Source organism: Xyrauchen texanus, chromosome 8, assembly GCF_025860055.1.
Source record: "Xyrauchen texanus isolate HMW12.3.18 chromosome 8, RBS_HiC_50CHRs, whole genome shotgun sequence".
NCBI lineage: Eukaryota > Metazoa > Chordata > Actinopteri > Cypriniformes > Catostomidae > Xyrauchen > Xyrauchen texanus.
In genome coordinates this window covers 5,420,777-5,437,099 of record NC_068283.1, presented here as the reverse complement: position 1 = coordinate 5,437,099, position 16,323 = coordinate 5,420,777, and the positions used below count along the sequence as shown (strand labels likewise).

General features: G+C 37.7%; 1 protein-coding gene across 1 annotated transcript in view; it reads right to left on the bottom strand.

Moving 5' to 3' along the window:
• Positions 1-16,080, bottom strand: part of LOC127647548 (uncharacterized protein C16orf52 homolog B) — a 45,490-nt gene extending 29,410 nt beyond the window's left edge. Inside the window, exon 1 of the mRNA XM_052131841.1 lies at positions 15,359-16,080. Within this exon, the coding sequence (XP_051987801.1) occupies positions 15,359-15,464 (106 nt within the window). The 5' untranslated portion in view covers positions 15,465-16,080. The remainder of the gene's footprint in view (positions 1-15,358) is intronic.
• Positions 16,081-16,323: the final 243 nt, after the last annotated feature.

Here is a 16,323-nt window from a genome sequence, read left to right as displayed (position 1 = left end):
CAGTCAGGACCACTCTCTTGTTCACAAGCTGTCCGTGTAGCAGGAAATGAAGCAAACGTGTTTGTTTCCTGAGCATCAATATTCTCTCATTAGTGCAGGCTGTGCAGTGCTGGAGATATGGAGCGGTATGGAGATGAGTCAAACAGCCTCTGAACTCCAGAGGGTGGAAAGCGGAGGCAGCATTTGCCGCTGCAGGCTTGTTCTTTTTAACGCATGAAATTCTCTCAGAAGCACGCAGATGCACACACATCCTGTGCCCATGATGAACCCATGGTAAACAAAAAGAAATTCTGGAAGTATTGTGAGATTTTACTATATCGTCCTAGAAATAATTGCGATAAATGATATTATTGTCATTTTATGACCATTTTATTCCACTGATATAATGATAATATGATAGCATAATAATGCAAGTACAGCCTTTCAAAGAGCAATAAACTTTTAATTCTTCAGAATATTCAAACATTGGAATCGAATGTCAAAAACAATGTAAGTGTCAGGAAGGCCCTTCTCCATCTCTAACTGCAGTTTTTGTTCCCAGCTCAGAACACAGTGCAGAAAGACTGTAAATCATTACTCACCCTCAAGCCTGTATGAATTTCTCTCTTCTGAGGAACACAGAATTAGATTTTTGGCAGAATGTTAGTCACAGTCAATAATCACTGTCACTGCATCTTTTTTCCATAAAAGACTGAAACTAACAGTCTCCAACTTCTCCTTTTGAGTTCCACAGAAGATAGAAATCAGACAGGTTTGGACCAACATGAAGGCGAGTAATGATGTTTGAATTTTTGGTAACACTTTACGATAAGGTTCAATCATTAGATAATGCATCAGCTATCATGAACTAACAATGAACAATATTTTACAGCATTTATCAATATTAGTTCATGTTAAATGCTCATTTTTAGTTCATAGTGCATGACCTAATGTTAATATATCCAACTTTTTATTTTAATGTATGAAAATGTATTAATATACTGCATGTTGGAATTAACATTAACCAAGATTAATAAATGATATAAAAGTGGCATTTATTGTTAGTTCATGTTAACTGATGTAGTTAACTAACATTAATAAATGGACCCTTTTTGTGAAGTGTTACCCAATTTTTTTTTTGTGTAAATCATCTCTTTGAGGGTACAAGACAATTCTCACCAGTTGACAAAACGCATTTTAACAGAATGTTAACAGATAAAATCCTGAGAGTTGATCGTATCGCTCGCTTATAGAGACCTTTATATCGCAAGTGTAAAGAATCAGTTGAGCGACCACACAATTTGAATAAGTTGTATATGTAGTTGGTTAGTTAATGCAAACGATAAGCTGTATCGTCTTACATTGTCAGTAAAAAGGGTACAGTCATGGTACATTTGTGATCACATAGGGTACAATTTGTTGTTGTACCCTCACTGGTTCATATTTACAACTTAAGGTATGAATATGTACTCTTTAGGGATAGATAAGATACAAATAAATGTCCAACCAAAAAAGGGTCCATGTCAGTCATTTTATAATCCTTTTGTAAATTGCATTAGTGCTGTTTGTTAGGCTTCCAAAATGTGCGTCAACTGGTATCAGCTGGTTACACCGAAAGGAATCGACTCCAGCACTTCCCAACACCTCGGAATCTATTCTTTTTGGAATTCATTCTCAGCCCTAGTTTCTGGATGTTACTGTTTATATTTAGAGAATCAAGAAATATGATGGCTTTTAATATACAACAAAATCATGAAATTAAACAAACAGGTTCAGAAATATGGCATTTTAAACCATATTAAATAAACAACAGCTGTTCAATGTTATGGATTTTTTCTTTAAACATAATCATTAAACTTCAGTGAGGAGCACACATTTTTATAAAGCCCACTACTGTATACAAACTTTTCTAAACAAGAACAACTGAGGAGCTGCAACAATGGGACTGCATCACTGCACGTGCTGTGCGCAGGAAGTTTGGGATGGAACAGCAACCACACTTAGGACGCGATGGATCTCTGACTGCCGACGGAGGATCTTCTCAAGCTGGAATGAGTCACTGAAGAAGCACAGAAATTCAGAGGTACATTTAACTTTAAGTGTGGTTAAAATCCGCTGGTATTTCGTGCATTTGCCCAATTTTTTATGTACGTTTAGTAGGCATTAATGTTCACATTTAGGCAGTCGTTGACGGGGCCGTTGATGTGTTTGCGTGCCAACCAGATTTGCCATCCTGCCAAAATACAAAATATTTTTTTCCTATTTAAGCTTTGTATGGAATAATTGACGACAAACCGTTGAATTATTAAGAATTAATGCACACCCCATAGTGGTAATTGCGTTGCGGCCCTTACACCACAGGTTTGCATAAATATTCAATAATTCGATGTTTGAGACAATCTTTCCAATTATCCCATGGTTACTACACCTCAAGAAAAAAATTATCATGTTTTCTTTAATAAAAGTTGGGTTTTTTCTCATCTAACTGCCTCCTTGCATCACGTATTCAGCATCTTGCTAAGAGTACTTATCCGCTGTATGCCGCTCACCACACCAGAGAGCTGCTGCTTTGCGGAATTGTACAGCGAGTGTGTATCGTCCATGATTGTTTTCAGTTCACAAGCAATAATATCATTTCAAATACACACAATTAGTGTTCCAGCTTTAATTCCAAATGCCCAACGTATAAAAACAGTATTAATTTATTACACTTTTGCTTACTCAGCCACAGTATTATCACAATAAACGCAAGAATATTCACATTTGCCAGCTATGCTTGATCATGCTTACAGTATATACACAGGTGCATCTCAAAAAATGTGAATATAGTGGAAAGGTTGTGGAAATCAAAAAACCAGTATCTTAAAATATTAGAGTAAAGAACTAATAATACAGAAATGTCAACCTTCTGAAAAGTATGTTCATTTATGCACTCAATACTTGGTCTGGCTCCTTTTGCACAAATTACTGCAAATAATTACAGATAATTTTATGTCAATTCTCAGCTCAAAATACATGTTTGACTTCAGTGTAGCACCTGGAACAGTAGTTCAGAACTACATTGTAAAGACGAAGGGGGGAAATCAGAGGGACACATCATTTTGCTGTCACTTTATTTTTATATTGCTAAAACATTGTAGAACAGTTTACCTAAATAGGAAAATTCTACCATTATTTACTCACCCTAATGTCATTTCAAACACACATACTTTTTTCTTCTGTGTAACTTTGTAATTTTTTTGCAGTGTTTATTTGCCATAATACAAGTGAACAGTGGTCTGTCAAGCTTGTAAAAGGACAATAAATAAATAAACCACAGTAAAAATATTTTAAATGAATTTTGCCCTGTATTCCAAGTCATTATTCACGGACAAATTAAAGCAATAAAGCGCTGAAAACCTCACTGGTTTTTATTGCATCCTGTGACCAAACTTGAAATATAGTGCGAGTAGCATTTATTCATTTTACTATGGTTTTATGGTTTTTATTTTTCCCTCTGAGTCACTATCCACTTACATTTTGTCCAATAAACTCTATGAAGACTTTAAATATTCAGCTTTTGTGTTCCAGAGAAGAAAAAGTTATACGGGTTTGGAGCGACAATGTCTCAATGTCTTATGTTCTACACTTCCTGCATACAAACGTTTGATCCAGAATGGAATATAATTTACCAAGGTCAATGTGCTTTCAGGCCTATGACACTCATTTGATGATAAATTGATTGTTATTCTTAAAATGTTATAAAAGGTATAGTACACCCAAAAAGGAAAAATGTTACATTGTACACAGCGTCATGATATTTCAAACCTGTATGACTTTGTGAGGACAGTAAGGAGATATTTTATTGAATATCACAGCCAGTTCTTGCAATCCAGTGCCAGTGCATAGAGCCTCACTTTAAAGCCTAAGGACACATAAGTTTCATAAGTAGTCCATGTGACTTGTGCATCAAGGTTAAAGTCATCTGAAGTTATACTACAGGTTTTGGTGAGAAACAACCTGAAGCTTTATTCAAAATCTTTATGTCTGTTGCATGTTATAAATGCATGAGAGAAGCTCGTTCACGGTGGCTCGCATGTTCATTTGGTTCTTTTTTTTTTAAGCTTTAAATTGAGGCACTGTCCACTGCCATTGTATTGAAAAAGACAGGTTGTGTTATTCATTAAAACCTCTCCTTTTATGTTCAGTGCAAGAAAGAAAATCATACTGGCATGAAGCATCATGAGAGTAAGTAAATGACAGAATTTTCATTTTTTGTGAAGTATTAAAGAGTTTTTAAAAAGTTAGTTAAAATGGAATGTGTAGTAATCTTTAGGCATAACTGCTGACTAAAGGTATATGTATCCTGTTTAAAGAGTCAATGTTTAAAAAGTCAATCCTGTGACAATGTGAAAAAAATGTGAGAAATGTTAAACTATTAAATATGTCATGTTATTTAATAAATGTGATTTAAACCATGTTGGCAATTTTAGCATGCTGTATTGAGTACAAATTTGCCCTTCATAAGGTACAAAGGGCCTTTCACTGGGGCAGTACCCTTAAAAGGCCACATTTGTACCTCTTCCAAAGGTACATTAAAGTACCATAACACTGAGGTACAAGCTAGTCACCAAGGAGTCATATTTGCCTCTTAAAAGGTACAAGCTGTAAGGATACTAATATGTACCCATGTTAAAGTGTAAACTGATATGCCTTTGAGATTAACTCATTGTAAAAACTAAATCACATTACTAATTACTTTCTAAAACACTTTTCACAAAGTTATTGGTTTTCCGCTTAAATTCAATACAAAACATATGTCTAAAATTCCTCCTTGTTCCTGACAAAAAAACATTCATATTTTAAATTCACTATCCATAAATATGTTAAAAATGTGTAATCCTGACACCAGCCATGTCTCCTAAACAACCAAATTGGTCCGGTTGCTAGGGATGGTAGATTCTCATGGGGTAACCTCCACGTCATCGCTCTCAATGGGGCGTGTGGCAAGTTGTGCGTGGATCGCGGAGAGTAGCATGAGCCTCCACATGCTGTGGGTCTCCGCGGTGTCATGCACAATGAGTCACGTGATAAGATGCATGGATTGACTGTCTCAGAAGTGGAGGCAACTGAGACTTGTCCTCCGCCATCAGGATTGAGGTGAGTAACCACGCCACCACAAAGACCTACTAATTAGTGGGAATTGGGCATTCCAAATTGGGAGAAAAGGGATAAAAAAATTTTTTTTAAAAAGTACTGTACTTACATTAACTGGAAATCTGTAACATTAATCTGGTTACAAGAATGTAAGATATAATATATGTTACACTACTTTTTGGCTAAAACTTTAGATTACAGTAACTAAGTAGCTATTTGTAATCAGATTGCTCCCAACACTGGTGAGGAACAGGGTGAAAAGTGTTTATAAGCTGATAATCTACCATTTTACTCCTGATGTGTGGAAGCAAATAAAAGTCTTTGTTATAGAGCCTCTAGAGTTAATTTCACCAGGAACCTGCCACAATACGAACAACGAGCCACGTCCAGCCAAGATGACTCAATGAGGTAAAAAAATAGAGTGACAGCTAAAGACATGAAGGAATCATTGGAACTGGTTAACATCTCTATTCATGAGTCTACTATACAGAAACATTACAGGCATGTGTCCGTGGCAGGACACCACAAAGGAAGCCGCTGCTTTCCAACAAAAACTTTGCAGCGATAAGTTGATGGTGTGCAAAACACCACCTTGACAATGATACTTGGAAGACGCTTAGTGGATTGATGAAACTATTTTTGAATTGTTTGGTAAAGTCACGCAGCACTACATATGGCGTAAAAAAGGCACCGCGCACCGCATACCAGCATGATTTGGGGGATGCTTTGCTGCTTCTGGGCCTAGACCGCTTGCCATCAGAGGGAAATATGAATTCCCAAGTTTATAAAGGTATCCTACAGGATAATATCAGGGTAGCTGTGTGCCAGTTGAAGCTCAAGAGAAGTTGGGTGATGCAGCAGGATAATGCCCATAAACAAGTAAATTCACTACAGAATGGCTTAAAAAAAAAAGAAAATCCACCTTTTGGAGTGGCCCATGACCTCAAGAGTGCCACTCACACCAGACATCCTAAGAATATGGCTGAACTGAAGCAGTTCTGAAAGGAAGAATGGTCCAAAATTCCTTCTGAATATTGTGCAGGTCTAATCCGCAGCTTCCGGAAATGCTTGGTTGAGGTTATTGCTGCCAAAGGAGGATGAACCAGTTATTAAATTAAAAGGTCCACTTGCTTTTTCCACAGCACTGGGAATGCTTAATGAGAGGTGTTCAATAAAGACATGAAAGATTGTTTGTTTGTTGTTTAAGCACATTGTGTTTGTCTATACTTATGACCAATGATGAGATCACATTTTATGACCAAATAATGCAGAAAACCAGACAATTCTAAAGGGTACACATACTTTTTCTTGCCACTGTATTCGACAGTTTCCCCCTCAAAATAAGCAACAGAAAATGCAAAAAGGTGCAGACTGAGGCTCTGAAAGTAACATCCAAGTTTAAAACCTCCAGTTGAAGATACTCCGTAATGTTTTGTTTTTCAGTGAGAATGTTTCCAGGGTTCTGCATTCACAAGCAAGAGGAGGAAGCGGCATTTCGTCTTGGGTGTTTATTTTGATGCAAACAGAAAGAGTGCTGTTAAAAATGCCTCTGACGCCACTACAACAAACTCCAAACAATCAACCTCCTGCCAGGAGACTGAAATGAGTACTATATGCTTTCACAGAGAGACAGTGTGCTGAATTAATCATTCCTCACTCCGAGTGTTTCTCTGGGAATAAAAGGCATAGAGGGCTTTTTCACTTTCTAAATGTCACAAACACCAACTTGTGTTTTATCCCTACGAGCCCTTGGGTTCTTAGTCACGGGTTGAGTTTTAAGGTCTCTGCTGCAGAATTTCTCATCTCTGAAGATTACATGTGTACAGAACAGTAAACAAATACACAGTCCTTATCGCTGTCTCACTGCTACAGCAGATGTGAGACTGAGCAGAAAATGCCACTAAAACTGATTTCGAGTTCTTCTAAAAACAAAACTCTGTTAGGGTTTAAAAGGGGACAGATTGGGCCTGGAGTTGGAGATGAGAGCAATGGACGAAATTAGGTTTTGGTGCTCTACATAAAACACTAAATACACGTTAACAACATTACCTGTAATTAATGCGGTCCACTTGAGTGATGAATCTTAAAGGAACAGTTAACCCAAAAATTATAATTCTCACATCATTTACTCACCCTCATCCATCACAACCTCGTTTAACTTACAAACGAAGATAAAAATGTCAAGATCCAATAAAGATATAAAAACAGTATCAAGGTAAACCGTAAGACTCAAGTGGATAACGAAGCAATACAATTGATTTTGGGTTAGAACATAACTCTTTTTTTTTTTTTTTTTCAGTATGACATCTCCAGTCACCTATAGACATGAACATGTTTTGAAGCTTGATTAAACTCTCTTGTGCTTAAGCAGAGCGCGTGTACAGCTCAATACTGATTGTATCGCTTCAGAAGACATGAATTAAACCACTCGACCCAGTGTATTACCTTTATGTAATTTTTGGAGTGTTGGGACCCCATTGACTTGCATTGTATGGATATATTTACATCATAACTCAAAATATATTCGTTGTTGTTCCGCAGAAGTCGATGAATTTGAGACAGTATAATAGGGATGGGCATTCATCAATAATTTGGTATTCGAATATTTAAGTTCATAAAAAAACGAATATTCGATTATCCTATTATTTAAATGAAGGTAATAACACATGCTCAGTAAACTACTCATTTACCTCAGCTAGCATAGCCTTTCTCGGATGCCATGTTAGTTGTTTACAGAAGCGTCGCAGGGATTACGTTGCTACGGGGATGCTGCTTTCAGACGAGCTGCACATATACGGAAGTAAAGTGTACACCGCTTATCCAGCACATTCTCACAATAACCCATTTCGCTGGTGTCCATCTGAACGTACTGACGTATCTGAACAGTTTGCTCAACAAATGTGATCAACTTGTGTCCACACTCAACAGCGCCACCCAGTGCATTCAGTTATAACTGCCAGTTTTAGTTAGTGTGTTCAGGATTTAACATATATAAAATCAACTTAATTCTTTGGATGTCTATGGTAGTGCTGACACTTTGTTTTTTATGTGAAAACCAGGGGACTATGAAAGGTTAGCATTTTCCATTTAAGCCTTTCTTGTAAAGGTTATAAACACTACAAAGGCTGCACTCATCCATTTTGTTGCCATAATTCTAGGGTGTTATGTGTTGCTAAAGCATTGCTATGTGGTTGCTAAGGTGTTTGGAGTGGCATTTATGCTGCTTTCAAGTGCACCTTGGAAGCTTCTACATTCAAGTTGGGCATTGTTAATATCACATGTCCTGCATTCAAGTGGGAAACAAAATACAGAAGAAGCCAAACTAAAAGAATTAAACAAAGCATAAGTGAATATGGCATGTCTTATTATCATCGCTTTTGTTGTTGTTTTCTGCTGTTTTTGGCTTATGCATATTATAGAGCCAATTAGATACATTATGAATATATAATTGTGTGAGTGTGTTTGTATGGATTTCAGAGTGTGGTTTGTATGTGTCTGAGGCTCTAATAATAAAAATAAAAAAAATTCTGTTTAGCATTTATTAAATTGAAAATAATTATAATTATTATATTTTTTATAAAAAACAACAGTGGCATTATGTAAACAAACCAGCGTTTAAAGGGTTAAAATTCTAAAAATGAATGAATGTTTGGTCATTATGATTAGAGCTGATGCTGGTTAAAAAAAATTATGTCAGTGAAAGTGGAAAAAAATATAAATCTATAATATTTTTATGACAGTTTTTGGACATGGCCATTTTTGTCCATAATGACCCTGTGTAACTTTTTTTAATTGATGCACAAGGGTTAAATAAATTAATTAATAATTTGTTAGATGCCATGCATTAATAATACAACACAGATAAACAAGCTTTTGCCATCATTCTTTGTGTATTGACTTTGCACAATCTACCTTAATACTTCACGTTTTGCCCAAAACCCCAATAGTAATAGTGATGCTCGTGCTAGCTGGCAGCACTAGCCTAACTAAAAAGACAATAACTGTTTCTTGAACCTAGACAAAACATATTTTATTGTGTACTTTTCAAAATACCAATAAATAAATAATCCTTAAAAACAAAACTAAAACAAAGAATTCTCAATCAAAAGATGTAGATCGAAGAGGCGATTTGACTGAAAGAAGCATAAACAGTGTCTCATCAGTGAATTATTCTGCCTCAATCCAATGGTGGACCACATCAAAGAGAGGGCAGGGACGCTACAAACACTTTAATGATTTTACCATTCACAGGAAGGAAAGAATCTGACAATAGCTCACAAAGGAGCCCATTCAGTTTAGTGAAGTACATGAAGGGAACAATGAACTCTGAAAACTTCATTGGGCAGGCTAAAAGAAATAAAAACCAACAAACATCTTCCAATGCAATGAAGCTTTAACTATATTGTCAACATCAAGTCATTAAGGATTAGGACAAGGCAATTTATGTTTCAGTGGATTTTAGGTCGAATATCATTGGTCATATCTCACCCCTAAAAAAAAAAAAGGGTGCTTGTTTTTCCTGCAAGTGAAATACCACAGTGGTGAATCAGGTGTCAAAACAACACAAATCGGCTCCTTCTCGCTGAATTCAATGGATTGTGCTTGAACCCCTGCTGACCCACTTACTAAGCATACTGAACAAAGAGCAGCTGTTTATCAACAGCACCGCCTGCACACGGACAGTCATGTTTACATGGATGTTTCATAACAGTGGAGGTGTTGTAGCTGCTGTGGAGAACCGAATAAAAGCAGTAACTAACAGCTGTATGACTCCACCTCATGAATGAATGGAAATCAAAGCACACCTGCAAGCTTATTTCAAGGTTTGAAACCTGGAAAACAATGCTTTTAGTCCTCATGTGAATGCAATATTCATGATGTGTGATATTTAGGTATGACAGAAGAAACATGGTGCAATTTTATCAACAATGATGTCTAGAGAACACAGCAAGCTGATGGCGATACTTTATATTCATTTTCATTTACAGCTGCACTCTTCACCAGTTCTAAGTTACAGTTCTCAAAAAAGTAACCCGCTTCTAAGTACTAGCCTAATTACTTTTAGTAGTGTAACATTACATTATAATTCTCATCAGATTACATTTTCTAACTTAAATGAATGTAATAACTTAAGTATATTACATGGGTTACGCATATTTGTAAAATAAAATGTAATTCCTTTAAAGTATGAATTCATATGCTCATATGTACATCTGTATTTCTGGGACAGCTGAGGGGCATGTGACAATGAACAAGGAAGAAATTATTGACATTATTTTGAATTGATTGAGTGGAAAAATCGAAGTGTTTCTGTGGAGTGTTTTAGAAAGTAATTTAAAAGAAAAATTATTAGTAACACGATTATTTTTTTAAATGAAGAATTCAGTAAGTTATCTGATTACATTTTTGATAAGTAATTAGATTACATTAACTGGCTAACTGGTAATCGGATTACACCCAACACTGCTCTTCACCCTGCACACCCCATGTGTACAGTTACGTGCATACGTTATATGTTGTTTGTCATCTGTTTACATGGAATTTGTAGATTTACTCGATTCAATGACAAAAATTCTTAATCTCAAATTATGTAAAATGGTGTATAACAGGCCTAAAATTATTTTTTTCATTAAATATATCTCTATACAATTCAAATATATTCATTCATTCATTCATTTTATATATATATATATATATATATATATATATATATATATATACACACACACATATACATACACTCACCTAAAGGATTATTAGGAACACCTGTTCAATTTCTCATTAATGCAATTATCTAATCAACCAATCACATGGCAGTTGCTTCAATGCATTTAGGGGTGTGGTCCTGGTCAAGACAATCTCCTGAACTCCAAACTGAATGTCAGAATGGGAAAGAAAGGTGATTTAAGCAATTTTGAGCGTGGCATGGTTGTTGGTGCCAGACGGGCCGGTCTGAGTATTTCACAATCTGCTCAGTTACTGGGATTTTCACGCACAACCATTTCTAGGGTTTACAAAGAATGGTGTGAAAAGGGAAAAACATCCAGTATGCGGCAGTCCTGTGGGCGAAAATGCCTTGTTGATGCTAGAGGTCAGAGGAGAATGGGCCGACTGATTCAAGCTGATAGAAGAGCAACTTAGCCTGAAATAACCACTCGTTACAACCGAGGTATGCAGCAAAGCATTTGTGAAGCCACAACACGCACAACCTTGAGGCGGATGGGCTACAACAGCAGAAGACCCCACCGGGTACCACTCATCTCCACTACAAATAGGAAAAAGAGGCTACAATTTGCAAGAGCTCACCAAAATTGGACAGTTGAAGATTGGAAAAATGTTGCCTGGTCTGATGAGTCTCAATTTCTGTTGAGACATTCAGATGGTAGAGTCAGAATTTGGTGTAAACAGAATGAGAACATGGATCCATCATGCCTTGTTACCACTGTGCAGGCTGGTGGTGGTGGTGTAATGGTGTGGGGGATGTTTTCTTGGCACACTTTAGGCCCCTTAGTGCCAATTGGGCATCGTTTAAATGCCACGGCCTACCTGAGCATTGTTTCTGACCATGTCCATCCCTTTATGGCCACCATGTACCCATCCTCTGATGGCTACTTCCAGCACCATGTCACAAAGCTCGAATCATTTCAAATTGGTTTCTTGAACATGACAATGAGTTCACTGTACTAAAATGGCCCCCACAGTCACCAGATCTCAACCCAATAGAGCATCTTTGGGATGTGGTGGAACGGGAGCTTCGTGCCCTGGATGTGCATCCCACAAATCTCCATCAACTGCAAGATGCTATCCTATCAATATGGGCCAACATTTCTAAAGAATGCTTTCAGCACCTTGTTGAATCAATGCCACGTAGAATTAAGGCAGTTCTGAAGGCGAAAGGGGGTCAAACACAGTATTAGTATGGTGTTCCTAATAATCCTTTAGGTGAGTGTATATACACACACAAACGTACACACACACATGCACACACACACACACACACACACACAGTTGAAGTCATTAAAACACTTTTTACCACTTTTTTAAACCAACAATTGTTTACAGACAGATTGTTTCACTTTTAATTGACTATATCACAATTCCAGTGGGTCAAAAGTTTACATACTGTGCCTTTAAGCAGCTAGGTGTACTGAATTAAAGGTGTACGTGTGGACGTATTTTAAGGCCTACCTTCATATAACAAATATTGTGGACCTCCACAAGTCTGGTTCATCCTTGGGAGCAATTTCCAAACATCTGAAGGTACCACGTTCATTTGTACAAACAATAGTATGCAAATATAAGCACCATGGGACCACGCAGCCTTCATACCGCTCAGGAAGGAGACAAATTCTGAAGGAACACCACCTGCAACTCAACCCAGCCAAGACTGAACTCCTTGGCTTTCCAGCCAACCCTGCTGTTGAACACAACATCACCGTGCAGATGGGTCCAACTAGTTTCGCATTCCAAAACGGTCAGAAATCTAGGGGTAACCATTGATGATGAGCTAAATTTCACAGACCACATCTCAAAGACCGCAAGATCATGTAGATTTACACTCTACAATATCAGGAAAATAAGACCTTTCCTCTCTGAACATGCCACACAACTGCTCGTTCAGTCACTTGTCATAACTAGACTGGACTACTGTAACTCTCTCATTGCAGGCCTTCCTGCATGTGCTATTAGACCCCTGCAAATGATCCAGAATGCAGCAGCACGTCTGGTCTTTAATGAACCTAAGAGAGCACGTTATACCACTCTTTGTCTCTCTCCACTGGCTGCCGGTTCATGCACGTACTAAATTCAAGGCCCTGATGCTGGCATACAAAACAGTCACTGGGTCTGCTCCAGCATACCTAAAATAATTTATGCAGAGCTACGTTCCCACCAGAAGTCTGCGGTTGGCTAAGGAACGTCGCCTTGTCATACCAAAACACTTTCCCGGACTTTCAGTTTCCTCATACCATGTTGGTGGTATGACCTTCCCAACTCAATCCGTGAAGCTGACTCACTCTCTATCTTCAAACAAACAGCTAAAAACACATCTTTTCCAAGAGCACTTAACCGGTCACTTAATCAGTCTTAACCAAAATTATTTACAATTCTTGTTGCACTTAAATCTGTTTTGTATACTATTCTGATGATAGTGAAACTTTGTAATATGGCACTTTTCGTACCATGGTCTCCTTAAGATGATTCACTTATGTTTTCCTCTTTTGTAAGTCACTTTGGATAAAAGCGTCTGCCAAATGAATAAATGTAAATTAATTCTGTCTCTTAGAGATGAACGTAGTTTGGTGGGAAAAGTGCTAATTAATCCCAGAACTACAGCAAATGACCTTGTGTAGATGCTGGAGGAAACAGGTAGACAAGTATCTATATCCACAGTAAAACGAGTCCTATATCGACATAATCTGAAAGGCTGCTCAGCCTTCCTCAAGGAAGAAGCCAATGCTGCAAAATCACCATAAAAAAGCCAGACTACAGTTTGCACATAGGACGAAGATCTTACTTTTTGAAGAAATGTCCTCCAGCATGTCCATACCAACCGTGAAGCATGGGGGTGGCAGTATCATGTTGTGGGGGTGATTTGCTGCATGAGGGACTGGTACACTTCACAAAATAGATGGCATCACGAGGAAGGACAATTATGTGGATATATTGAAGCAACATCTCAAGACATCAGCCAGGAATTTAAAGTTTGGTTAAAAAGCTTAGCCCTGACCTCAATCCAATAGAAAATTTGTTGGCAGAACTGAAAAGCACGTGCGAGCAAGGAGGCCTACAAACCTGACTCAGTTACACCAGTTCTGTCTGGAGGAATGGGCCAAATTTCCAGCAACTTATTGTAAGAAGCTTGTGGAAGGCTACCCAAAACGTTTGACTCAAGTTACACAATTTAAAGGCAATGCAACCAAATACTAACAAAGTGTATGTAAACTTCCGACCCACTGGGAATGTGATGAAAGAAATAAAATCTGAAATAAATAATTCTCTCTACTATTATTCATTAGTATTTTCTCTGCCCAAAAATTTTAAAATTCAAGGGGCATTTTTTTTTTACTTTTCACTTTTAGTAGCATTTTTGCCAAGCCATGGTTAATTTTAGAGACAAACCAATAATTGGGTTGACCAATGTTTTTAACCAATAGTTACACTTGCCCACTTGATCGGTTTTGGTTCTTTAATATCAGGTTAACCTCTAAAGTTAGGTAAAAAGACGTACAATTTTAAATATAAAAGTATACTTTGCAACTTAGAATACTTTCATTTTTTGTAGACTGTGTGCAATAATAATTTTATAAAGCAGGCCAAACAAATTCAGAGAATAGTGATAAATTACTAAGTTGTGATTGTGCTTTAAAGGGACAGTTCACCCAAAAATGAAAATTCTCTCATGATTTACTCACCCTCATGCCATCACATATATGAGACTTTCTTTATTCTGCAGAACACAAATGAAGATTTTAAGATGAATAGTTTCAAATCTGTAGGTCCAATCCAAGTGAATGGTGACCAGCACTTTGATGTTCCAGAAAGCACAAAGGCAGCATAAAAGTAATACATTAGACTTCGGTGGTTTAATCCATGTCTTCAGAAGAGATATTATAAAAGAGTGGGTGAGAAACATATCAAAATGTATTCTTTTTTTTACGCAAAATTATCCTCCCCAATCAGTAGGTTGCAATATGAACAAAGAATGTGAATTGCCAAAAACAAAAGAACAAGGTGAAAGTGGAGATTTACTGTAAAGAGGACTTCAATATTGATACGTTTCTCACACACATCTATCACATCACTTCTGAAGACATGGATTCAACCACCGAAGTCTAATGTATTACTTTTATACTGCATTTATGTGCTTTTTTATCTTCAAAGTTCTGTTCACCATTCACTTGCATTGAAAGGACCAAAAGAGCTGAAATATTCTTCTAAAAATGATTTGTGTTCTGCAGAAGAAAGTAAGTCAAACACATCAAGGATGAGAGAATTTTCATTTATGAGTGAACTCTCTCTTTAATGGCAGAAATAAAATAAACATTAGCTAAAAATAGGTTATGCATATCTGAAGCATTAAATGTAATCAATGCCATTTAAGTGTTACCTGGCTGCTAATGTACTATAAAGAGAGTACAGTAATCTAACGAGATCAGCAGGACTATATAAAGAAGAAATGCATCTTCAGCAATCATTAGATCAATAGAAGCATTATACTACAGAGTTATTGATCACATCTCACCTGCTGACTCGCCAGTGTTGATCCAATCTGGATTGGCAATGCTCGCTATAGCAAATATATCCGCAGCCAGAAAGAGACATCCTGAAATAATGGTGAGTTTATCCATCTCAGGTTATCTGGTTATGTGTGACTGAAGAACGGAGCAAACCTCTCTCTAGAAATCACACAGTAAACGATTAAGGGCTCAAGTGTGGCTGCATGATATGGTTTATATGATATATGATATGATATGGCTAGAAGTCCAGCAGCCTAAACGGCCTTAAGACCAGGTTCAGTCCCTGATCTTCCTCCTGATAGCAGTTCAGGGCTGTTTCTCCATCTTCATCCAATGCGGTGTTCTTCTGTGAGGAGCTAACGGGCTACAGAGCCTCACGGTTTGTTGTTTGGCGTCCTCGATATCCACACGTCCATGTTACACAAGCTCTAAACGGCGAGATCTGAGCGAGAGTGGAGGAGAAACCGTGTTAAAGCGGTTTCGGGCCGTTTTCGTCGACGGTGTTTCTGTCCATCTTTCTCCTCAGCTGCACGCGCATCTGTACGAGCGCCGCCGCATCATCTCCTTCATTCCCAAAACACGTCAAAATCCAGCCTGAGGAGGTGCAAGAGCGCTGTGTGAGCGTAAAAGGGACGAAAATGCAAGAATACGCCGCCGGAGCATGAGAAACAGTGGCGTAAACGCAGCTCTCACGTCTGTCCCAATGACATCAGGCGAAAGCCCCCACGCAGCGTCTCTCGTCAGACACAACAGGCCTGCGTGATAACGCTCAGCTGCTATCGCGAGAACTCGCGAGGTTATAACGGGGTCTCTGAACAGCGTCGTCAGTACGTGATTGTTGCTGCTTTCAGCGAGTTCAAGTAACCTTTGCTACTTATTGTGCTTTATTTGACTGTAATTCTTTCTTTCTTTTTTTTTTCTCTGAAGTAAAAGTTGTTTGCTTGTTTTTAGTATTATGTTAGCATTCGCT